This window comes from Nipponia nippon, unplaced genomic scaffold, assembly GCF_047370975.1.
Source record: "Nipponia nippon isolate SJK-2023a ecotype South Korea unplaced genomic scaffold, ASM4737097v1 scaffold_11, whole genome shotgun sequence".
Lineage (NCBI taxonomy): Eukaryota > Metazoa > Chordata > Aves > Pelecaniformes > Threskiornithidae > Nipponia > Nipponia nippon.
In genome coordinates this window covers 18158018-18184093 of record NW_028262302.1, presented here as the reverse complement: position 1 = coordinate 18184093, position 26076 = coordinate 18158018, and the positions used below count along the sequence as shown (strand labels likewise).

The 26076-nt window shown below is 37.5% G+C and overlaps 1 protein-coding gene and 2 long non-coding RNA genes across 12 annotated transcripts in view; 2 read left to right on the top strand and 1 right to left on the bottom strand.

Annotated features, from left to right (window-relative positions):
• LOC148056850 (uncharacterized) overlaps window positions 1–7129 on the top strand; it is a 31554-nt gene extending 24425 nt beyond the window's left edge. Inside the window, exons 1-4 of one of the 2 annotated variants that reach the window (XR_015702314.1) lie at window positions 5851–5963; window positions 6245–6326; window positions 6532–6680; window positions 6975–7129. This is a non-coding gene — a long non-coding RNA (uncharacterized LOC148056850). Of the gene's footprint in view, window positions 1–5850; window positions 5964–6244; window positions 6327–6531; window positions 6681–6974 lie in introns of those variants that run through there. The other variant, XR_015702313.1, reaches the window with a different exon arrangement.
• Window positions 1–26076, bottom strand: part of EML1 (EMAP like 1) — a 131545-nt gene that overhangs the window by 35184 nt on the left and 70285 nt on the right. For 5 of the 9 annotated variants that reach the window (XM_087747678.1, XM_087747676.1, XM_087747681.1 and 2 more), the window contains exons 2-6: window positions 21685–21867; window positions 18692–18754; window positions 16008–16140; window positions 6950–7084; window positions 1456–1484 (exon numbers count right to left, since the gene is read on the bottom strand). In XM_087747678.1, the coding sequence (XP_087603804.1) occupies window positions 1456–1484; window positions 6950–7084; window positions 16008–16140; window positions 18692–18754; window positions 21685–21867 (543 nt within the window). The remainder of the gene's footprint in view (window positions 1–1455; window positions 1485–6949; window positions 7085–16007; window positions 16141–18691; window positions 18755–21684; window positions 21868–26076) is intronic. The other 4 variants (XM_087747679.1, XM_087747683.1, XM_087747680.1 and 1 more) reach the window with 1 other exon arrangement.
• Window positions 7356–24818, top strand: LOC148056849 (uncharacterized). Its single transcript, XR_015702316.1, has 3 exons — window positions 7356–7485; window positions 8670–8823; window positions 24245–24818. It is a non-coding gene; the product is annotated as an uncharacterized LOC148056849 (long non-coding RNA).

Here is a 26076-nt window from a genome sequence, read left to right as displayed (position 1 = left end):
GAGACAGAAGGGCTAGATAAAGATGTGTTTGAATACAATAAACTCACTAAATACCTGCTCTACCGGCTGTCCAGTCGTATTCTGCTGGAGGCTAACCTGCTGCTTGACAAAACACTGAGCCACACTCCATGCCATACATTGGGTAATTACAGTGGAAACCCTTTTCCTCCAGCTAGGGGCTCTGTTTAGTTCTTCTATCATTAACATCCTAGCTTAAGCTCCATTATGCAACTCTCTGCTTAAAGTAAGTAAAATACCAAGTATAACTGACTTAGAAAAAAATCATTAATTTCAGTAGGAATTTTGTCCAGGTGAGAAGGGTAAAAGTAGTGTCACATCTGTTTAGTTACTGATCTTTACCTACGGGGAAAGTGTCAGAAGAAAAATTATTCCAAACACCTTTGCTTATGCAGTGCAAGGGAAGGAGAAATGTTACACGAGAAAAGTATATTCTGTGCAAATCAGAAGTTTTCTTTTTCTAAAACAACAGTTTTCATGAAAGGGGCATGAACTGCGATTGCATTGCCACAAAATACTTAAGCGCTTACTTAGTTTTATATATTATTGAGTGCAAAATCAATTACACCAAACCCTACGTATGGCTTAAGAGCTTTATTGGATGCTGATCAATCAGCTCAGTAAACAAAAGATTTTCTACTTTTTCAGTTTAATGTCTGATTACTATCACAGAACTATACACAAAAAGAATATGATACATTTGATAAATCAACAGGTTTTTTCACTTCCTTATTTCATTAAAAGAATGCTTTTATTTTAGTTGTCCTTGGTTTATCAGAACAAAAATAACTGTTACGTATACTATTCCACTTTGTATTTTTATTGAGATTGTTCAAAAGTTTGCAACTCTCTAATGACAAGGACAGATTCTGCTTTCACTTATACCTACTATTTCACTTTCAAAAATCTTTTTGCAGGGATAATACATAAGTAGGAAAAAAGTAAAGTGATTTTCAAATTAAAGATAGACTTCTAAAACTGTAGTAACAAAACACCTTTTTTATTTGTAATTTGACAAATTTTATTACAAGGCATTGGGACAGATGTGACATTCTGTAACAGTAGTTGAGGGCTCCCTTTTATGACTAAATTAACATGACAGCATCATAGCTGGAACTTGGCATATGCTTTAATTAACAAAGCCTTAATAGTGCTTTGAAAGAGAAGACATATCTGGGGTAAGACGACACAACCTTTTTCTTCTTCGTCTTCTTACAAAGAATCCTAACTGTAAAATAAACCTATTGGGCCAATAAAAACTAGAGCAAACTGATCAACTTTTTTAAAAATACGTCATCAGTAGCCTGTAAGTATCATGTTTAGATTCCCAATACCAGTTCCTAGGCAACCACGGGGTGGGGGGAGAAAAAAGAAAAAAAAAAAATTCTATTATGTTATCACAGTTGTTATCTACTTAAAAAATTTCGAAGTTCCTACCTGCACTGAACATTGGTTCCTTGGGTTTGCTGTGAAAATAAAGAAGAAATTTCTATTTTAAAAAGCGCACACATACAGTCTGCACATATAAAGGTATCAATATAAAATTTAAAATATAATATAAAAGGGATAAAATATTTTTGTACATATAAATAAAAATACTTTTTCAATTCAATTATTTACAAGCTAAATCCCCAGGCACACACAAATAAAACCAGCACATATTGTGGCCCCTCGACAGCAGGTGTTAAAACTTTTATGTTCAATTCTCCTTACATCCTCAAAACTACAGATTTTCCTCTCCCAGCTACCAGATCCTCTTCCCTTGCAGAGCTAGTCCAGTTACAGGAAGACACAGAAACCAGTCATGCGTAGCTGCATCAGCTTTGGGTTCCAGTCAGTGAGATCTGTTACTCCAACGCAGTTTACAACGATCACAAAAAGCTAGGAATATATCCTTAACTACAAAATCTCCCTGCATACATGGAGCAGGGAGGGCTACTGTATCAGCGCATGTGTGGGTGTTCACTTCCTTCATGGCTTTGTTCTCTCTGGATTTAAGGAGCAAATCAAAGTTTGAATCCTGCTTTTCCAAAGAGTTTACACAAACATGGAACTGCCCAAGTGTTTCTTGGTGAATGACAGTACTCGATAAAACCCAAAAAGCACATATCCATCGTGATTAAAATGTCTTCTCTTTCTCACTGCACTGCTGCCTGGAAGACAACCTGAAATTGGTTTGTCTTTTTGTCTTGAGAAAATATTTGGCAAAACTTGAGGGTAAAATACATGAAGCATATGGAGAAGGAAGAAGCAGAAAAGCTGAGGAGCTCTCTGGATAGTACTACCCTGGCCAGAAATAAGCAATCTTTTTCAAGAAATGCCAGTCATTTGTTTTCTTTGTCCTTTGCCCCTGTATAACTAGCCTTGACGGTGTTGTTTCTGATGAAGCATGAAAGGGACACAACGCTATATTATGCCGTTATTTTTCCTCCCAGTTCCATTTTCTTTCTATCCAGTAAAACTTTTAAAATATCAGATTACTGTTGTATGTTTCTTAGGGTGATCCCAAAAGGATCCTATCATTTTGATGGAGAAATGCTGAAGTATGAAGTATCCCTAGAGCTGTAATGCTATCTCCACATCCATTCCTAGACTGCAGTGGGTAGGTAGAGAAACAAAAAAAAAAAAAAAAAAAAAAAGAAATGAAACTGGATGGGATTTTTGCACACAATTTTTTCTAAGCATAAAAGATTCTCTCTCTACAATAGAAGTTGTAGCAAATAATTTTACAGTATTTTACCTTTTGCCTTGATTTGACAGTTATACTAATAATAATACATTAATTAAGAATAATTAATGATGAAAACAAAACAAAAAAAAGAATTCTACTGATCCTACCCATTGATTTAGCAACTTTTCATAATATCAGCCATGGTATTAATCATGCATCAAAATTCATGCTTCAAGCTGGCGTACACAGCCAATCTCATCTATATAAATAGCATGATGTGTTGCCATTGTTAACACCAACATTAGCATTTTCTTTTATGAATGAAGATATTTTTAGAAAATAAAAACTTTATGGGATGGAGCACTAGTCAGAAATGCTGCCATATTAGAGACAAAAGAGTCCCTAGTTCTGAGCAGACCATGCTGACTTATTCAAGCTAATCAAGCTAATGTGAAAGGCTGATGCATGACAGTAATAAAGCAAATCATGTGTACTTTCTAATTATACAAACCCTCACCACACGCAGAGCTCAGAGCTCTGACAACCCTTTTACTTTTTCGTGAACTTGAGTCACTTCCTACTTCCCTTAGGAAGGCTTACCCCTGGCTCGTAGCCATATGGAGTTCGGACACCCCATCGCAGCATCGGCGATTATGGTAATTTCCTTACTCCTTATGCTTAAAGCTTCTTAAAATAGCTTTCTATAGCATTATGTTTTTGCCTAACAGCCTACAACTCCATAAACTTTGAAAAACAATAATTTCATGATTGCCTTTTTAGATTCCTGGCATGCATTCTGCTTTAAGCTTCATCTACAGACCAGACATAGAATCATAGACTCATAGAATATCTCAAGTTGGAAGGGACACATAAGGATCAATGATACAAATAATAAGGCTGTGAATAGATGGTTAAGTACCACTGTCTTCCTCACTCTTTCACCCACACATTTAGCTTTAGGAGGACAGCCTTAGCCCCCAGTGTACAGAATCATGCTCATTTTTCTTCTAGTCCCATGACTCTTGCTTTAATTTTGCACAGTGGCCCAGCTGCAACAGGAAGCACGAGGCAAATCTTTACTCAGCCTCTACCACAGGAGAAGGACACCCTTCAAGGAGGCGGAAGCTGTGGTGCTGAACACCCTGAGGCTGCATGTGTCAAAAATCAGGGAAAACTCTCTACCCATACAATGATTGTTCTTACAGTGACACCAACATCACTAGCTCCAGCTAAGGCAGTCTAACACGCACCCTCGATTAGTTCCTTGGGATGCTTGCACCTTATTTAAGCATTGCATCACTTGTGTGCTGGACCTCCTCCCCCAGTCCGAAGTAAGTGATTTCTGATCAATGCTGCTGCTCAACCCTTTGTGGCCTAACAACTGCAGAATGGCATAACCATTGGGTTTCTGTTAGAACAGCACGAAAAAATTAAAAATGCATCGCAAGTACCATTATCAACTTTAGAGCAGAAACAAAACAATTTTGCAGATAACCATTAATTATGTCGTAATGCTTTATTTCTCAGCTATTTTGGCATCCATTTTTCAAGTGCGCAGTGCCTCTAGGTAGCTGCTAGAAGTCATATCTTTCCTTAATTTAAATGAACAACCACCTAATTCATAATATCATTGTATTTCTTTAGTAGCTTTAACATAAAACTGATTTCAGATAATTATCATCTTGTGCAGGTAGCAGAAACTCAGGGATATCTTAATAAAACAGATTTTGCAAAGCACTGTACTTAGATTTTGACAGGTTTATCTTCCACTGCACAACACACACAGATTTCACCTTTTGGGAACTTGAAATTTTTTGTTAAAAAAATTGATAAAATACATAAAGAAAGCACACTGCAGCATCATCACATGTTTGTTAAAACCTTTTTTAAAAACTACAGTTATTCGGAAAAGTAATGACATTTCACCATCGGTAGTTGTACTTCCTCCTTACATTCCAGAAAGAAAAGTCTTCCCATCTAATTATAGAAATTTAATTTTTTTAACAAAAAGTTTTCATAAGAAATTTGTTTTGTTTATATAAGGTGGGGTTTTTTGAATTAAGGAGGCCATGACGTAAGGGCTGTTGCTATAATTCGATGCATGCCATAGAGCAGGAAGTTACACATATATGCTAAATAAAAAGTAAAAAATCAGCCTTAGAAAAACCTATCAGCTTCAAGAGATCAATACAGAAAACAGCAGCTCCTTGTTAATGAATTCACTGAGACATCATAGCTGTATGACGTTATGCACTATTGCAACATTTGATAGAATTTCCAGCTTAAAATAAGAGCAAGCTTTTATGTTCTCAGCAGTCCCTTCACTGGTCATTAATTTTTTGCTTAATTTTGCCTTTCAAAACTTTCAGGCTCACTTGTCCCTAAGAGTGCTGATATTTGGGTTTCTGCTTCAGCGATATTCTATCGGATGTATCAAGGTATACATTCTCTGTGCTAGAAAGGTCTGAGATGTTTAGTAACAATTTGGTCCGAGTCTGCACATGCAGAAAGAGACATGGCTCCTAAGTAATCCAATAAAAGATTGTTTTTCCTCTCAAAAAATAGTATTTACTGAGGGATTACTTAAAGAGTTAATTGTCATAGTAATTTTTTTTTTTTGCAACTGTATTTCAGTCTTCCAGGAAATTTAAAGTGAAGTATAAAAATCTTGTAAACAAAACCAAACCCACTTCTATTCAGTACCATTGCAGCATTCTCATCTCTTCAAAATACATTCCCCAAAGGCTATCTGTTGTTTATAATTAGTTTACAAAAAATTTAATGAAAAAAAAAAATCATATGCTGAGATAAAGTCAAATTTTCAGAAGTGCCAGAAGGCCCAGCCCTGCAGAATTCTGTCAGCTTATAAAAACTTCATTCACATGCAGAGATGCACATTGCCGAGAAGATTTTACAGTGACTAAATTTTTAGTTTGTGTAAATATTTAATTGTATCTTCCCTGGTTACTATTTTATAACAGTTTCTCTGATGGTATTCTTAATTTCTCATTATTCCCATAATTTGCTAAGCCTCTCACAAGCTTCACAAACTGCACACTTGCTGGCTTGCTTCATAGCTGAAAACATAAGGCAGGAAGCAAACTATTAATAATTTCATCACCTATATTTAGACTTTCCATTACTACATAACCACCTGAGTCACATCAAGCGAAGATGCTGAAGGGATAAAAAGGAAGGGATGTTTTGTGCCATACTGTCGGCTCATGAGCAACCCAGCGACTCCTATGACAGCGCTGATGCCCATACAGAACGGGTAAATTATGTTATTATGTGATCTTCATTAGCATTCTGTTTCTATGGTCACATCATCTGTGAGATAGTGAAACAGTACCACGAATGCCACTTTTTGGTGGTGGGAAACTGGAATAGGACAGGTGAAGTGAAATGGCCAAGACTAAAATCTGCCTAGCAAATATGGGAAAGAACCAGTTGAGCAATACAGTGACTTCACCACAAGCACCAATGAATCAGCTATTTGTTCAAGACCATCCTGAGTCTGAAACCCTTGGACAAGACATTCTCTTTTCCTTGTAGTGTCAGCAGTACAGAGAAGCATCACCAGAGATACACAGAGACAGGCATCACTTTATTCTGCTTCTTTGGATAGCACTTGCACGTAAGCCTCTCCCTCCACTTCTCATTAATCTAACCCTTGGACTGAGGCAGTCATTGCTCAGACACTGGCTGGGCATCAGTCTACATTTGGGAGGTGGTAAGTGATTGCCTTTCCATCACTTGTCTTGGTTTTTCTTCCTCTTTCCTTCATTTATTGAACTGCCTTTATCTTGACCTATGAGTTTTCTCACTTTTGCTCTTCCTAGTCTCTTTCCCCGTCCTGCTGGGGGAGAGGAACTGAGTGGCTGTGTGGTGCTTAGCTGCCAGCTGGGGTCAACACATCACAACCAGGAACTTGAAGAAGTACATGTCAGGAACTTGAAGACCAAGGGAAACCACTAAGATAATGGAAAATGTACGTTTAATAATTACAAACTTTTCCGGGCAACCCAAGGTTCTCACATTGTTTATGGTTTGGAAACAAGGAAAATAAATTTCATCTAAATTTAAAAGCCTGGTTTATTTGAAATGTTTTAAAATATATTTTTGTCCAACTCTTGGAGCTTTTAAGAAAAAAAAGCTCCCAATATTTGCTAAACTAGAGAAACTAATTTCACTAAAGAAACTAATTTCATTATTAGGGCAGTAAGCAGAGAAAGGAGATAGATATTTAGATAACATTACCTTTCACTGTTCTTTTTACCACTAGATGAACTGCTGGTGGATCCAGTGCGGTTGCGACTCCCTTTGGAATCTCCATAGCTTTCCCTCCGACTGCCTGGGGACACACGCTCAGCTGAACTGGTTCTCTTAACGGTGCTAATAAAAAAAGGAGCAAGTTTTACAGTGGCACTTGTAAAAGCACATATCTCTATGAGAAATATTTTTGAGAAATGTATCAAGTAGAAAGCTGACCCTAAAAATAACTACAACTTTGGTTTTAACCATAACTTGATTTCTTACAGAGCCTACATAAGAATTTTGCTGAGTACCTGGTGCAACACAGACAAACATACTGCTTTTTCCTTAATCATAAAATAGAAGATGGGCTAAACTAATATCACAGAGTAAGTTGCAATACCTATTTTCCAGGTCACATTTCAAGTCTCTTGACTACTACTCCACACTTCTGGACTTTCGGAATCTCTTAATAAGAAGTGAAAGATTTAAAGAGAAAACATTACCCGACACCTCCAGCCAGACTACACAGAATGCCAAAAGTAGGTCAAAATTTGAGCACGAGCAAGCTATCTTTGTGTCTTCATTCAGTATCAATTATTCTGCAGTTCAAAGCTAGTTTTAACATACCCCAAAGTGCAATTAATGGTAAGCTAGCCTGCATTTTTTCGTTAGCTTGTCAAAAATGTATGCTTCCTACTTACATGTATGAATAGATTAGATTCCCCACATCCCCTGACAAGGGGTTTCTCAAAGGCTTAAAGCTTGCCTTACTTTCTCATTCTTCAACTATCTTTCCTGCCAAGATAGCTATCAGGGAGCTCTTGTATGACTTTATGGCACCCCTTAGAGACCCAGCTCTCTCTGATGGAAAAATGTGAGCCAAAACACAAGCAGTTATTATTTAGTAAATTAAGAGAAGCCCACTCAGAGCTTACACCTAATAAGAGACAAATTACTGCGGTTATTTGTTAGTCCAAAGCACTTCTCCATAAAGCAGTGCTTCCTAGAAGGAGAAGGAGTAGCTAAGGGTAAGGTCCCGAGCTGGGTGATGCTTTTCACTTTGCTGCGCTCCCTGTGCAGCAGAGAGGCACAGGCAGCGTTACCCAGACCCAGGCAGGAATCGCCCCCACGGCGGTGGTGTCAGGGTCTCGTTTTCCCCCCACCCCAGTTCCGTCCTGTTTTCTCCTCTCCAAAGAGCAGAACGGAAACATGCCCTTTACCCACAACATCCCCATAACTAAATGGCCACCTTCAGCAGCTCTCTCACCCAGAAGCGATCACTTTCAAGCTCACACCCCTCTACCCAAATCCCAACCACAAGCTCCCTCTCTCTGTGAAAACTTCACTTCTTTCTGTTCTTGCTCCTTCAAGGCCCAGTCTCATCCCAGTCGCCCCTTTTACCATCCCCAGCCAGCTCCCTCTTGACCTCTGTACACCCCCAGGATGCTCTGCCTACCATAAGGCTCATCTCAAGCATCCTTGAGGACTATTCCGAACCTCCCCATCAGCCCCTAACAACTACCCCTACACTGGTATCTCAGCTCTTCAAGCTCTGTCCCACTTTGTGTGTGGTATAAGAGAGGCATTGGCTCTTCATAACTAAAAGAAATGAGACAGGCTTTTCTGTCTGGCCAAAAAATATTCAGCTTATCAACTGTACATCACCATTGATACACTTTTTTTTTCTAAAATATATTCCTGCTCCCTCATGTCTTTTTACCAGCGAGGAGGGAAATGTTTCAACACCTCAGCTGAGGCTCAGTTACAGAAACGGTGGGAACAACTGAACCGGAGTCTTTCTGCAAAGCAACCACTCTTCTGAAAGGAAGGAAGCCCCCATCCACCACAGAGCAGATGCATGTTACGATGCATCTCAGGTAGCTTGACAAAAAACTTTCTGGAACATGCAATGGTAGAACAGATATTCAGTGCCGCGTTTTTGTATTAAAAACAAGCACGATTCAAACAATTAAGCTGAAATTAAAAAAAATACTGTTTCTGTGGAGAGAGCGATGTAAGAGAGCAAGCAGAATGCAAAGTTACACACAGGCACAGAACAAAATACATTCAGAGGAGAAGGGAAAAGGCAGTAAAAAGAATTCAATTCTGTCTTCATTTCAGAAGAAAGTATCTCCTACACTAGCCTAACATTATCCAAGTCATCTCAGTGTCAAACATATGGAAAAACCTCCTCTAGTAAATTAAATAATATAGTGTTAACATTTAACTGTTCTCCCTGCTTCTCTCAACATCATCCAGTTTAATACTACTCCAGTTAAAAAATAAAGGCTTGATACTGGAAATGTTTACTCCACATAACATATCTTTATTAGCTTGAGTCCTTCCACTACTTTACATAGAGTACTTGCAAAAATATCCACTCTGTGTGATTTTGCAGGATCAAACCTTTATTTTGGCATCTTTTCCTAGTTAAGGAAAAGAAGAGGAAATATCAGCCTACATTGAAATTAAATTAAGGAAATTACCAAATTATACTAATGTTAGAAAAAAAATGTAAGTTACAGAAGCAATTTTAAACTAATTTTAATGTTGCTTGGGGTTTTATTTTTATAGCTACCAACATTCAAAAGATGAACTGGTGGATAAAAAATGAACGGGTGGCACTAAAGCTTAAAAGTGTAATGCTATCTTTGTTCTGAATAATGAAGTCTCGTATCAGTATAAAAACTACTTTTACCACAGGAACAAAGTTCTTTTAAACTCTTTTGGCTTATGTCCATTATTGCTTAAACTAATTAGCAATGCTATCTTCTGACAAATTTTATTTTAAGCTTTCCACAACAACCAAAAAAGCCCAGTGAGAAGTACTAGCAGGTGGTTGCAAAAGAGGATTATAACTCCATTATATTAACTCAATTTTGGCATATACACATTTTGGTAGCGATAGTGTTAAACACCAGGGATTATATCCATGGCTACAGTAGATACACTATTACCTGAGGAGGAACTTAAAACGACAGAAAATATTCATTTAACTTACAGGTTTGCAAGAGTATAACTGGATTCCAGAATTTGGCTTCCACATTAGTGATAGGAAAGGAGAGCATTTTCCATTATTTAAAAAGATAACATTTGGTAACACAATTTTTAACTTGTTTAAGACAGTAATGTGGTGTAATGAAACACCCCTATAATAAAAATTATGTTAGTATGAGATAACGCAGATACCATAACTGAAATTATTATCTAAGTTTTGCAATGCATTTATCAATGATGAGAAAGTTTTAAACATGAACTTCTGAAAATGTTAAAAATGGGAATAATAATTACAGTTCTACCATGTTAATGCTTGTACTAAAACAGCCACTTTTTGTGTTGAACCGAAACGGAAAGGAAAAACAACTGAGCTTCAACACTACAAAGCTATTAAGGATCCCTCACCTTAGAGCAGGCTTTTTCAGTTTGCATGCATTGAGAAGATTCACAGACCTGCTTAATCCAGATTGAGAGGTGCGTAAACAAAGCAGAATAAAAAGTGAATGCAACAATAAAATGTGGAAACAAGACATTTAAAACAACCTTACATTAGAAGACATAATTGCATGCTTTCAAGATATGAAATCACGTGCAAGAGTAAACAACACAGTGCTTATTGACTCAGTTAGATGTTTGATCATTTCAAACCATACATTTAAGAACACCAATGTATCTTTGAATGACAAAATCTCAGCAATGCTCCAATACACTGACCGTTTCTAAAGCGACTCAAAAAAAAAAAAAAAAAAGAAAACCAAAGAGGCTATCTGAAGAAACAAGACAGATGATCCAGCTAGAAGACAAAGACTATTAAAAAAGCAACATTAAAACCAAGAAAATAAATCCTCATATATACATACATATACCACCGCATAGCATGAATGTTTCAGATGGTTGCATTACTGAATCGTGGTGAACAAATCTGGCCAAAATTAAAATAGATATATATTTAATTACCAAAATATGTGGGGAAAAAAATAAAAGCTTTTCAAGAAAATAGATTAAAAAATAGCACATAATGCTCTTAGTACCTGATGATATTAATAATATTTTGAAACTTGTCTAGCACTCTTTCTGACCCTCATTTAAATCAATTAGAATAAATACAAGAATAACATATGACTTTAATTTCATTATGCCTTTGAGCAAAATGCACTAATAACTTTAATTGTTAGAGATATAGTGAAGTGGCATAATAGTTTTGCCACTCGAAGCTCAGTGGAGAGGGATTTCTTTTTTAGTTTATATTCGGTTTATTTTAAAACATTTTCTTTGAGAGTCAAGTGTTAAATAGAAGACTTAATTGCAGGTTCGATAGAGTTTGTGTGTGTGCCAGTTACAAGCCATCGTTGCCCCCAGAACAGAACACAGAACATTAATTCCAGGCGACTGAACAATTTCCTAGGGGCCATGTGTTTAGACTTTTGAAGAACAGGAATTTATCATATTAAAGTATTTTATTCTCCCTACAAACAAAGGTCTTTATGTTTTCTTTGTTCCAGCTTCTTCCTTTTGATCTCCATTGTCAGAGTTTTGCACCATTGTAATACTTTGCAATCTGCTGGGGGAGAAAGAATGACTGATTGTCTCCTTTTGAAAGGCAAAGTATGTGCTAGCCTGCAGCCTGCAGCAGCATCCCTACTGGGAAAGGTACTGTCTGCATTCTCCTCCCTTACACTTTTTTTTTTTCCTTTTTCCCCCTCAATTCTTGGAAACAAAGCTATCCTAGATGAGTCACAAAACCCTAGATTTTAATAGGGAACACAAAACATTACTACTGTGTGCTGGCCAAATTCCAAAGACAAATTTAGTGTTAAGCAGCGAACTTCAAGCCACATTACATCTGAAAGGAAGAGCGCAGGGGGAAGGGAAAGTTCTGCTCACGATACACCAAACTCATCTTATTCTGAATGAAAATTTCGAACCATTATTCTATGTACAAAATTCAGAACAGAAATATGGCAGCGTTCAAAAAGCTGGTACTCAAAATAGCTTTTACGCTTCTACAGCACAAAAGTAATAAATATATCAATTTTATAATCAAACCCTCTGAGCAAAGGCTTTTTGCAAAGACAACTTTGAAGTACTTTACAAAGGCAGGCAATTCTTGATTATCTGTGTCAGGTGATTATCCAGCCCATCGCAGAATCACTGCAGCTTTACATTAGCCGGCTTGCACCTGGAAGCCGCCCAGCTGTGTTCACACGGCACCCCATCACCTGAGCACTGCAGCGCCTGTTGCTGCTGGACCAGAATTTTTGGCCCCAGTATCACCAGCACCATCAGGCCTTCTATCTTGCACTGTATTACCACCATATACTTTTATAATCCAGTTGACCTATGTTTTGTATTTGTGCTTTTGCTCTACTCAAGTTATTTCATCCCTTCCTTAACTTGGGTAACTGGGTGCCGACCATATGAGACCTGAACACTGAAGGGGGGAGGGGGGGGTGCCCTCAATTCTAATTGAAGTCAGAGTCAGTTGAGGCTACTCAACACTTCGCAAGATCTGGATCTAATTATCACATTAGGCCCTATAACAACCTACTGATATCCAGAGATACACATTTCACATATGGAAACCCAATATGCATAGAGGTTAAACAATTTGCATAAAGTCATTGAGAGAATATGTGGCAGAACTCAAATGAAAGCCTGCTAGTTCCAACCCTTTCAGCCTCGAGCCTTTTTTATTACCTCCAATTTTATATTCCTGCCAGAAGAAGTAATTTCCATTTCAAATATTAAATGGGAAATCAGAAAACGTAGTGAACTCTGAACCACATCTCCTTGGTAATCCAGCAAGGCAGATAAACTGTATACCAACCTGTGGGTTCAAATGAGTTAACCAACATATTTAAATACGGCTATTCTATGAAATGAGATTGTGTCTGCAGACATATCAATAAGCGCATCTGTTTCTAAGCAGTGGAATGTATGGATACACACTCGGTCCCCACAGACATTATTTGCATGTATTTATATAAATACGCACAACATACTGTTTCAAGGGACAGACATGTAATTTCCATCAGGTATCACACACTTCCTAACCTAAATTGTGAAAGCAGCAGAGAATGGACAAATTAGAAGTTATTTATTTGTTATCCACCTTTTTGTAACTGTGTTCAGTAAAATACTTGTGAGGGACTTGATTAACCTGGATGTTTGTCTCCTTTGAAGATAAGATCACAGGTACCAAAAAAATTTAAGATCATGTTTTTCTAGTATAGTAATAGCAGATACTTGTAATTCACAACAGCAGACCAAAGGTTTAAAAGAAAACTCAGAAAAAATACATTTTTCTTTCTTTTTTTATACTTTCACTTTTCAAATTTTACTTTTTCACATTTTGAAAAAAATCAGATTTTTCAGTTCTGCACCTATATTGTATAGGAAAAGTATTAAAAGTATCCAAGTTGAAATTAATACTTAACTCTAGAGCTGCTATGCCAAATTACCATATTTTGGACTAAAGAATACCTATACTACGAAGCGGTAGCAGTTTTAGAGTCAGTTTATATGAAAACTGCACTATAAAACTATGACAAAAATCAGAACTAAAAAAAATTATTAAAAATTACACACCATCTGTAAAATGTTCAACACCGAGTAAAGCTTCTTAACACAAATAAACAAGTTCTACCCCTTAAAAAAAAGCTATTCTATCTTGCTGCTATATTTCCATTACTGTTTTATGCATAAACATAGTTCTTGAATGTAAAAGGGTCCATTGTAAATATAAAGTATGAATGAATTCATATTACTGAGTTCATAATTAATTCATCTACTTGACTATTTGCAAGTAAGCTACTTGGAACACTTAGTACATCATCCTTAAATGTTGACTATTTGGAGCATGATTTACTAGAAAAACATGAAACCTCAGCAGTTATTTTAAGGTTCATTAACAAAAGCTACTAAAAGTAGAGACTAATTTACCAAAAAAAGGTTTGTACAGTAATTCATTGGTGAGGTCCTTACCATTCCACACTCTTCATGTTGAAGTATATTTATAGGCAAGGCATAGAAATATACTTTAATATAATTTAATAAAATTTGCATATTAAATACTATCAATACAGAATTTTAGAGCATTTGAAGGGAACAGGAATTCCATAGCACCTGGACTTAAAACTGCTTTTTGCAGGACACGCAATAACCCTGCTCTCCTAAGCACTCTTAATAAGTGTCCATCAATTTCAGCAAAACTGCCCATGTGTATTTTTTTCTTTTCCAAAATTGAATATACATTTTCTTACCACTTATTTAAAGCTCCTTCAGTCTAGCCTCTTCAGCAAAGAGAAGGGATAAAGCATAATAAAAGGACATTAAATCCTTATCCTGTGGAAGACTTTCTCATACAGGAACCAAGACAGTCCAAAAACACTCCCTAAGGATGCTCCCTAAGGACTTTCCCACTGGCACTCAGGGTATCCAGACTGCAGATGGGTCAGGTGGAAGGGCTGCAGCGTGGCATTATCTGCAGGGATCCTGAGCTAGGATAATGCCTACAGGCTGCAGGCAATACCGCACGGACTGCCTGAATTACACAATGGACTCTCAGAATAGAGAATCTTGACCGGCATTTCATCCACCCTACTCTGGGGCAGAAAGTCCTAGGCTGAACCTTAAGAGATGGAGAGTAGAGACTCGGAATCACACCCTCTGTACACAAGTGAAGCGTGCCAATGCTTGCGCTCTCTCATGTGTTTTATAATTACTATTGAAACTTTATTAGTGAGAATGAAATTATGAGAATTATTTAGAAAGAATAACTTGTAAAGAACAGTTCTTTAAAAATTCCCCATATACAAAATAGTACTCCTTTTTAAACACTTATAAACTTTATTTTTTAAAAAGCAGGTTCTTTCACCCATTTTCAAAATTCTGATAACATAATTCTGATAATGGAATAGTTTATACAGTATTTGCCTGCCTTGTCTTATCTTAACGGCCGATTCAGACCAGCCTGCCAAAACCTACAGCTGAAGCAAGCCCCAGTTCATAGGCACTCATAGGATTACATTTATGTGACACAAACAAATATGGTATTTTCCAAATTTAATTGTGCAAGGCATAGCTTCTGTCTTCTCTACAATAACAAAGCCTGGAGTTTCCTGGAAAATCAGTCCCCTTCAACACAGTAACAAAGACAGGCATATCCTTAGTCACCATCTCCCCTTTAAGGAAAAATTCTCTTTACAAAAGAGACCTCAGATCTTAGCAGGTTAACACTCTCATCTCCACAACTTGCCCTCCTCAGAGTTGACAGCATCATCACTACAAAAAGCTGAGGATGACACACAACAAAAGAAATGTAAAAAAAAAAAAAAAGCCACGCTATTATCTTTTACAGGCAAACCATACAGCAGATTAGCACCACAATAACTGTCACGTGTAACTTGAACCTGCTGCACCCGATCCATTGCGTTCCCTATAACCTAGATGTATAAAACATGTAGCCCACTTAAAAACACCACACACACAAAGCAAATTGAGACAGAGCAGTAATTTCTAAAAGGACTTAAATACATGCTAATGGTAAGATATCTAAAGATGGATGTTTTAATTTGCATAAATATGTGCTAGGCATAGAATTTTCCTCCTCCCTGAGATGCTTCTAACATTGCACATGCAGTTTCTATGACAATTTTTAGTGAGAGGAAACCACCAAAGGTAACATACTGATTTGTAATGATAGCACAGTTTCTCTGCAGACTATGTATCTTCTACTAGCTCCTAAAAGAATCCTTGTGCTACTTTTCATGTTATGCAACAGCAGAGTAAAAATGCTTTATCCTCTCTATGCTAGACTGTAGTACAAGAAAATAACACAAACTAGTAGACCAAGCATCGTGCCTTCTTTCAGTAGTCATGGTAATAACCTTAATTCTAATTAGACCAAATAAATTTAAAGCCTCTTAGAATGAAATCCATCTCTCCTTTTCTTTCTGAACTAAATATTTAGACCATTGCTTTGCAAGTAAGAAAAACGAGAGGCTTAAAAGAGGAGATACACTATTTTCTCAATTTAACGATTATGTTTCTGATAGATGTGTACCTTTTTGCTGCTGGTGATACAGTTTCCTTTCTGGTTCCTGACGGGGAAGGTAAAGAGCCACTTGGTTTCTTTGGTAACACAGTTCCGTTATTAACAGTAGTCCTTAAAGGCAGGGTTTGTACCAGCGGTCTTGCTGTAAAACAAGGAGAAGATGAAATAATAATTTTATTTTTCCGTTTTTTCTCCCAAACAACATTAGAATATTTAAAAATACCTGTGTGGTAGGCAATTTTTGTTTCACTATTGCCAAATTCACCATAGATAAGGGTTTTAACAAGGAGGAATTTTATTATTATTATTACTTTTTATAATCCTATCAAACAAGTGATCTCCATATGGCTTAAGCACACAATTCTATAGCCTGTCTCATCTGTAAAACTCTGTTCTAGCTCAAGGAGCTTAGTGGTAAGTGCGAAGGCAGCCGTTGCCACTGAAAGTAGTCCTGCTCTCTTAAAAGAGTATCATTCTCTTGCCCACCTGGACAGCATTCAGAAGAGTGCTAGAAATGAAGGCAGGTTGCCATCCCAGAAACTCCTGCTCTTTATCCCTCAATGTTCTTGCATGTTTTCCACAAGCAAATGATATATTAAGAAATCCTTATTCCCCCCCCCAAAATCCCTTCTTTTAAAAAAATGTGGGCTTACGTTTGACAAAAAGGAATTTTACCCTTTAGTTAGAAAAAGTGATTGAAATGAGTGAAACAGTGGATTTAATGAGCTGACATCATCTACCTTTGTTCTTCTGATCAAACGTTGGCTCAAAAAATGATATACATGTCATACTTGTAATTAATATTAGAATAATGGAAAAGTCGCAATCAAGTACGTTAGAAATTAGTTGCAAAAACAAACGGTGATTAAAACTGCAAGCAATGAGTACAAACATGAGAACTAGAGTGGACCATACCCTGAAAACACAGGCACAAACACAACTAGTGCTCTCCCTGCAGCAGGGAAGAAAGCTGTGTACATCACTTGAAATTCAACAGAACCATGTATCACAAGCCGGCTCTATAAAGATGCCAAAAGTCTCTGGGTTCGGAGAAACAACACCCCAGAGAAGGCGGCAGTCACAAGTCACTTAAGGAACGCAAGATAAAATTTCACTGAACTTGGAGAGCATAGCAGAGAGCATACCTATGAAATGTTCTTTGAAAAAAGACTGCTGAGGATAAATAATCTAAAAAGCAAAAATTTTAAAAAATCTAAAAATTAACAATTGTACGCAGTCCTAGGTTACATTATGATAACATCTTATTGTAGCACTGACGGCAAGCATTTACTGACTTATTCACCTGAAGTTTTCATATACTGAACAACAGAAGATAAATGTGAAAGCCTGTGCCTTGACAAGATTAGGTCAGTAAATATGGTCTACCCAGGAATGCAAGTTTCAAGAGAAACTTTGTCTTGAAACTTTGTTAAAATATATACTTGTTTGTCATGTATTCATCATTTGTTTGTTCAGAGGGGAGAAATTTAGGTAACAACCCATAAGGAAATATTGAAGAAATAAAGCTTACTGGGCTTAGAAGCCTGAAGGATGACATGAAAACAAGTCAACAAAGAAAAAAAATAAGAAAAATCTTATGCATGCTCACTGAGGATCAGAGAGCCTGTGACTGCAGAGGACTGATGGGTGAGACAGTATCGTTCGTACCGCGGATAGGAAGAGCAAGGGCTGTCTGATTTTATGTGAAGCTTTAAGGCGAGGCTAAACAAGACTTAAATTAATTCATGGTGCCTTCCAGCCCTGGCTTCCATGATCTATTTTAACAGACTCATGCTGTCTTTAGAGCTTATACAAAATACTTAAAACTTACTGTACTTTGGCTTCTCATGCTTCTGTTTGTTTTTTTTGGGCTTTTTTGTTTGTTTGTTTGTTTGTTTTTGGTTTTTTGTTGTTTTGTTTTTTAATTAAGGGATTCAGATATCACGATCCTATTTACTTCAGTATTCATTCTTCCAAATTAAACTCCTTCTACAGTTTTGTGCTGGATGCTTTACTGCTTGTTTCCTGACTAAGTGCTGCAATGCCGTAATTAATCTCTGTGTATAAAACTGATTCTGTTGCATATTACAAAAGCACAGATAGCTACAGTGGAGCAGCTGTAGGCTTATTTCCTGACAAGATTTCTGTAGCTCACAAAACTTTAATGAGGCTTTGAGAACATGAATTAGAACAACAATTAAAGTTAAATTTAAAAATTAATAAAATATTTTCCTTCTTTATAGTTATATAGAAAATGCCTATTAAAAAGTAGCTGGAGTGAACTAGCTGGAGTCTGGTTACTCTCCTAGCCTTATGAAATCGAAACCAGCAGCAGCCAGGAATAAGCCCTGCAACCTTTAACAGAGGGTTTGCTTCAAATCCAAGCCAATCCAGAACACACACTTCTGGAGCTGGAGATTTAAAGATCCAGCCCCACAATCATCTAGCGTGGAAAGCAATGCCATGAAACTACACGGCACACAGAAAAACTATACATTATTCAATTAATCCACTATTTACTCTGGAGGCATTTTGTTTTATTTACACCAGCTATTTCACACCAGTGGTAACTGACGTAACAGTCAAACAACCCCAAACACCTCACTGCTATTATGTCAGTAACTCAAACACATCGGTATTATTGCTTTGTCAGTAAGGTTTATTTTGGAAGTTCTGTTGCTTCAAGATCTTACCTGTGGTAGCAGGACTGACATGTTTATCAGCCTCAGCAGCAGCTTTTTTAATCATACTCTGATCTATGGATTAATAGGGCTGTTAAGTTTACAAACAAACCAATAATTGCAAAAGGAAAGAACAACAGACACAAGTAAAACAAAGGCAGGAAGCCATACTGAACTCCACCAAGTGGCTGAATTAAATAAGGAAGGGGGTAAAAAAAACCCAAAACACCATTAGTGAAGGAGCTCCACAAATGGACAAGATAAGCAGCTCACTTTCCATGATGTACGCTGCTTTTAAGCTGCCTAGTTCAAGTCTAGAACAAGAACACAGACTGAAAACAAGCTAAGTGCTTTTTTTCATTATAGGCTTGAAAGCCTGAAACTTGAAATCTTTAAACCAGTTTTAAATCTGAAGTACTCAGAAAATGTCATCTTCTGTCCCGTGAAGCTTCTCGTTCCGGACTTTAAACGGTACACTGGGGATCCTGTTTTCCAAAGGCACGAGCCTTCCCCCAACACACATACACTTTTAACCCTAATCTACTTCATCTATAGATCAAATGAAAGAAGCAGCATACAACATGCTTCAAACCCCAGTTTGCATGGGTGAGATTTGTGTGACACTCTGTGAGCTCAAATTCCACTTTTTACAATTCTAAATGGGGAATTTGTTATTAAACGATCGACAGAAAGAAAATGGATCGAGTCCCATGCAGCCCAAGTGGCAAAACACAAGAAGCCACCCCTCCAGTTTCACCCACATCTAAGCAAACCCCTCTCCTAACAGTCTCCATCACGAGCCTCCGTAATGCTATTCCAATACAGAAATTCAACTTAGTCTTATGGTAAGTAATTGCATGCAGTCTGTTACAAAGTAGCTGTGCCTACTACAGGAAAAACAGGCCAGCATGGGAAATCTATCGTATTTGACAAAACTGCTGGAAGAAACAAACGATCAGGATACTTCAGATTCTGTTTTATGTTACAGAGTACATTTAATAAGGCTGACCATACACTAATGATACAACTGATATATAGTAAAATTAAAATTTCTTTACATAAACCATTACAGTAGCAATTATTTCCAGAAATTAGTTGGATTTAGTTGGCAATTATCAGGACTCACTTCAGTGATTTGTAATGGATGAGCAAGTGGCTTTGCAGTCCTCCATTTGCATTATCACAGTAAAACGTCTTACACTGTCATTTCACACATGCATTAAGAAGTATCCATGTCATATACACATTTAAAAAAACCAAAAAAAAACCAAAAAAAACCCCAAAAACTCCACAAACCAAAAAACAGCCACAGAAGGTAGAAGGATAGGCTTACAGCAGCTTTTCTTCAACGTACATTGAACTATGGCTTTATGATCTGCCACGACCAAGAAAGCGTCTCCTGATTTAGAGTTCAACTCTGCTGACAGAATCCATGAAAATCTGGTCTGCATTTTCTAAGTAAAGCCAGCAGGCAAGAAGAACTGATTTGGTTTCAACTCAGTAATAATTATTAGACTTTATTTCCTCCATGCATCGGATAATACCTATTTTACGGACAACATAAAGTCTCTGAATGCCTTGTACAACCAGATTTGGTGGAACGTTTTGTCACAGTGGAAGCTATCTTTAGTAACATTTAACTTATCTGATATTTTAATTTTTTTTTTTGCAATCAAACAGACAAAAGACAAAATGAGGAGAATATAACAGAAAGGGAACAGGAAAACAAGACCACAGACATTTACTGCATATTCTGGCCAACAACTAGCATGATATACAATCAACTAATCTGGCTCTGTAGTTCTGTCCCTTTCTCCTTTCCTCATCTCCAGACACAAAACATTATAACAAACACAACGTCTCAGTTCAGCAAATTAAGTAAGTAGTTCCTTACCTATTCTGTTAAATCAATGCCTAAAAGTCAATATCTGTCAAACTCACAAATATATAACGGCAATGAAAGGAGGTCCTAATTTCCAGCTGAGAAAATTATGAATCCATAATTACATATCATACTTCTGATGTGAATTAAGTTTTTAATTTATATTAATATATATTGGGACCCCAAAACAAACAATTTCTTAATTTAGACAATAGAGAGCCTGTGAAGTCAGCCATACTTTTCTTCCACATCTAGGTTGCCACCGCTCGTACTCCTAAGACTACCCAAAAACACCTCATGCATTTCTGCTAAGCTGCAGATAGGCAAGTCTCCCAGGCTTTCGCAGCCTCACTGACTACAGTAAATCACGCCGGCTGGGTTCTAATAAACCCTTAATGCCGCGAAGCGCCGGATGTTCAACTCCAGCTTTTCTGATCTGCGTACAGACAAACCCGTTCTTGCAGAGCAGGAACCAAGAGAGAGCACGCTGCAGCCCACGGGCGCAGCACGGCGTACTGCCGAGTGGCAACGCCTGCCACATCTGCCACCTCGCTGGCTCTGGATCTGCTGCGCTGCAACGGGGTCAGGCACCAGCTGCAGCTCTACCTCTCCTTCGTACCTGTGGCTGGTGTTGCACCACCTCCTCAGTCACGTCACATCTGCGCTAGCTCAGAGCTCTGTCTTTGGCTATGCCTGCACCATCCAAAGACACTTAAGACACATTTTTAATTAAGTGAAAATTACATTTTACTTAAATGTAATTAATGTTTTCTATCAGAAAAAAACTCTTCGGAGTTTCACCCATAGAAGACAATACATTCCCCAAAGAGTTTATAAAACAATCTTGATCAAAAGTCAGGAAGTGGGAGCCATGGTTAAACAGAGGGAGTGGCTTAAGCGGCAAGAACACGGAAATGTTTCACTGGTTCATGGGAAGGCTCACAGATTTAACCACTTGGATTTCTATGTGCTCTCTTTAACAGGTTAAATTTCAAAATTATTTCTTTCTTTAGTTTGATTTGTTGATTTTGAGCATTTCAAAGATCCAAAGAATAACCTATTTTAGTATATATAAAACACTTTGAATGGCACTACCTATTTTAGATATATCTGAAATGCAAACCTTTGGTAGGTCCTTTCTTGTTCTGCATGGCCTGCTGTTCCTCTGTAATATTCAAGCGTCGAACCACATCGGCAAGGGCAGATTTGAGCAGCTGGATGTCATCTTCCTGCATCTGGACACGTTGCTCCAGAGAGGCAATGCGGTCCGTTACCTCCATACTGCTTGCAGCAGAGGCACTGTCATCTAAGTAAAACAGCAGAAAAAGATGGATTATCAGCAATGTGTAACCATCAAGGCATACCTTATATAACTGGCTGCAGGTAAAACCAAGGTTTTTCTCAGACCCGATGACCTCTTGAGGAAGAAAGTTTAAGTAACCAAAAGGAAGAGATGAAAATAAAATAAATAATTAAGACAAGTACTTAAGTAAGATGTGATAATGAGGTTGGCTTCAGGACTACTTAGTGTTAATTGGGCCCCACTATCAATTATCTACATGTCTGAACAGGAGCAATCAACCATCACCCTTCACTGTTCTGCTCAACACAACATTCTGGCACTGGCAGTCATTCAGGTAGAGAGCTGTACTTTCTGATATGCTACACACCCCTCCACATTTTTCCTTCTCACGTATGTGACAGAATGTATACATTAGACATATATAAGCAACAGACAGGTTTACATTTTTTCAAGTTATCGTCCACAGACTGGAGAATAGATATTAACCCCATCTGCTAACTCCTAATGTATACCAGCAGCTTTATGAGAACATTTCCTCTGACTGAAATAGAAACATGAAATAAATTCAGAATTACTCGGTAATTGTACTGTTAAGCCTACAAATTCTTAAAACGGTCATTACTTTGCATACAATTCACCCATTATTTGGAAATAACCCACAGAAGCTTAAAAGCTGCAACTCCCTGATGAGGACTACACATTCTTTCCACCCAAAACTAGTAATAAGAATATTTTTCCTTAATGAGCACTTTCATTCCACTGCAGTTCCTATCACATAGAAACATTGTAATTTCTTACAATACTAAGTTGGGAAAAAGAAGAAAGGAAGACAAAAGCAATGCCAAAGATGTCAAAATCAGTATCTATTAGGGAAAAAAAATTGTGCGGTTTTTAAAGAGAATTGCAAGGTTTTATTTAACTAGGTGGATTTGAAACCTAAAAAAAGTTGGGTATTAACTTACTGGATCATTTTAAGTAATGTTAGTCAAGTGATGATTGGATTATAGCTTTCATTTGAAGATTTAATAAGTTATACTTTAGCAAAAATGGATGTTTATGCTACTATCTACAATCATAATTGACTTCTCGCTCATTCCTAATGCAAGTCCACAGCACATATTTCTTTTGTTAAAGCCAGTCTCTCTTTGTGAGGAAACTGGTATTTGTTTTCATTTCTTGTGTACTTCTCCTCCATTCCAAACCAGAGTTTTCCACTTCTTTTGTACAAGGGCATAAAATGAAAGTTAAATGACTTGTGCATAATAATAATTAGTGCTGAATTTTAAAACAAAGTGTTTCAAACAGGAAAACAACAGCTTCTGAGTGCATTTAAAAGCATGTCCAAAAATGTTAATACCTACTAACTTTTAATCAGAAGGATCTGGGAAAAAATTGCATTTAAAATAAAAGAATTATATATATATATATATATATATATATATTCATCTCCAAACCACCCCAATACAAATTGTTTTTGAAATCTGTTCATAAGCTGTGTTTGGCTTTCTTACCCCTTGCACCCCCAACAGCTATCTGCGGTTACCAAAAGCTGAATTAGGAGCAACTCGAAAACAAAGACTATAACAACATTGACAGTCCATAAATAGCTACAGGCTAATATAGTTTAAATTGCTTGTTAATTCTGTTATAGGGTTTAAAATATCAACATTAGGATATTGTTAGGCTGAATATAGTCGTATTTAAGTACCCAGTTCTAAAGAAATTAAACCAGAACTCAAGTTCCTGAAAAATGCTGAAAAACTTTCCCCACGACAAAGCTTTTCAAACTTTGGCCTAATCAGACTTCTGCTCCACACAGGCCTCTGTCCTGCAGCTGTTACAGGTAATTAATCCCCAAACTCAGATTAGCAGCCATGCTGGCAGCAGTATGAGCTGCCTGCAGAACTTAACCTCTCCTTGTACAAACAAAAGGCCCACGCTGCTCTAATGACTTTACACTTTAACTCAGCTGGAAATAACATGGATTAGCATACTGGACAATAGGCAACCAAATCAAAAGCTTGATTTAACCAATACAGGCCAAATTCAAACTTCGGCCATTCTGCCAAACACAGGACGGCACGGCATCTGAGTTCAGTCAACAAAAAATAGCCAGTTCCCAAATGCAGGGCAGAGAAGGAAACCCAGGGAGAAATTGGTTGGTGTTAAAATGTTCTAGCCCTTGTTACAGAAGAAAATATGCTCATTGAAGTATCAATTTCACTAATTTTTAAGTTTGAAGAAACAGTATTTTTGCTCAAATATAAATCTTCAAATAGTAAATCAGTGGCACTGGTTTATTTACAATCCCATAAAAAAAATCCTCCCACTAGTAACTATTAAGATGTACATCTCTCTCTCTTCTTCCCCCTTCTCCCAGCTGCCACCGCGACCCTTCCCCTCGCATCCTCGCTGACCAACAGGCGCCAGCCAACCCTTCCCCTGCACGCAGCGCGTCCATGCCTTCCGCCATCACCCTTCTTCCTGGTCCCTGCGAACATAACCCTCGTCCTTGCTGCAACCTACAACTTGCCTTTTTATGACGGTTACTTCGCTGGATGCAGTTCCCTTCCAAGGATGCAGAAAAGAATAAAATTTGTAACAACTTCCAGCAAGATTGCAACTGAAGACAAGATTTCTTAGAGCCCAGTCCCACTTCGCTTTGCCTCCCCTTCGCACGCATATAAAAGTAAGCTAGAAAAAGAGACACGGAATATAATAAAACTACGTTTTCTGAAGAATGCAAAGTTCAATTATAAAATAAGCATAACCTGTTTGTTATGCAAGGAGAGGATGGAATGTTCTTGCCGTTGAGATCATTATATTCAAGTATGTTGAGCAATAAAGTTGCAACTTCAACGCAGCCAAATAAGCAAAGTGGTACGGTACCAGAAAAGAAAAAATAATTCATGATATAAACTAACCAAGCAACAACAAAAAAGTCACAACAGATGTCATCTACTCTGCCCACAAGAGCAAAAGCTGTATCGTTAGCCTAACTTGTGATCTGCCTCTGCAGTATACAGCTCATCCTCACAGCAAAGAACATTTGCGAGGAAATTTTTAGCCCACATTTGTAATGCAATTTAGACTCCAAGTAGAGTCATCTTATTGTTTCCAAGCCAATATTAAATTTAAAGTGACTATACATTTTATAGCACCTAGTTCCACATTTTCTCATGGACAAAGCACATCCTCAAGGAACTCACACGGGGTGGGCTGGGAGGGGAGCACGGGGGGTTCAGAGGAAGGCGCTGTGGGGTGTCAAGAGGCCACCGCCTCCTGTGCCTTGGGGTGGTCCAAGGTCCACGGTCGCTTGCAGGGTCCACGCATGCACTCACGCGGCAGCTGGGTTACAAGCGTGCTTTGGTTGTACAGTTACAGTAACTGAGAGAAAAGCGCTTTATAATAATGATGTAAAGATCCTCAAAACCCTTCAGGTGGATCCAAGGAAATATAAAGCATGCTTTTAAAAGAAATCCACATAAATAGAAATCTGCAGCAATAATACACAACAGTTACTGCACATCTTTGCCATGTAATAAGAATACCATTATATCAATACGTGCTACTTTTTGCGACACTAAATTCAACATTAACAACTCTAACAGTGTCAATATGTTTAGGTTTAGTGACCTCTTTGCAACCTAGCGGTCATAAAACCCACAGATGTTCACTATCCTGAAAGGCGTATGAAGGAGACTACAAATCCTAACAATTTGCCTTGAAGCATTAGATCTATTTATCAGTCACTACCACCACTTTTCCCCATGGACAAACAGAACAGACATCATATCACCTACATGGGTAGCATCGATAGCATGTTAGAATTAATCATTGCCTTTTCCCCTCAATGGGAAGAAAAAGGACTTTTAAAGTGAAATTTATATAACCTGTTTTTAGAAATCTGAGGTGAATCACGTTCTACAAGTGTTCATTTCTTTTCATGAATTATAATGCAAGTCTAAACCACTGTCTCAAACATGTAAATCTGCATCTCATGACATAAATGCCACCTACAATGTCCAAAATTAGATAAAATGAGGAGTTATCAATTCAGATGCCTTATTTTTTCATCGTAATACATATTTGCGGTAAAGCTTGGAAAGAAGAGTCATTTGTCATTTATGCTTTGCTGAGATCCTGCAGGTTTCAAAGAGAAGGCAGCAAAAAAAGGGAATGTTCTTCATGCCTCTCTAAATTTTCCAACCA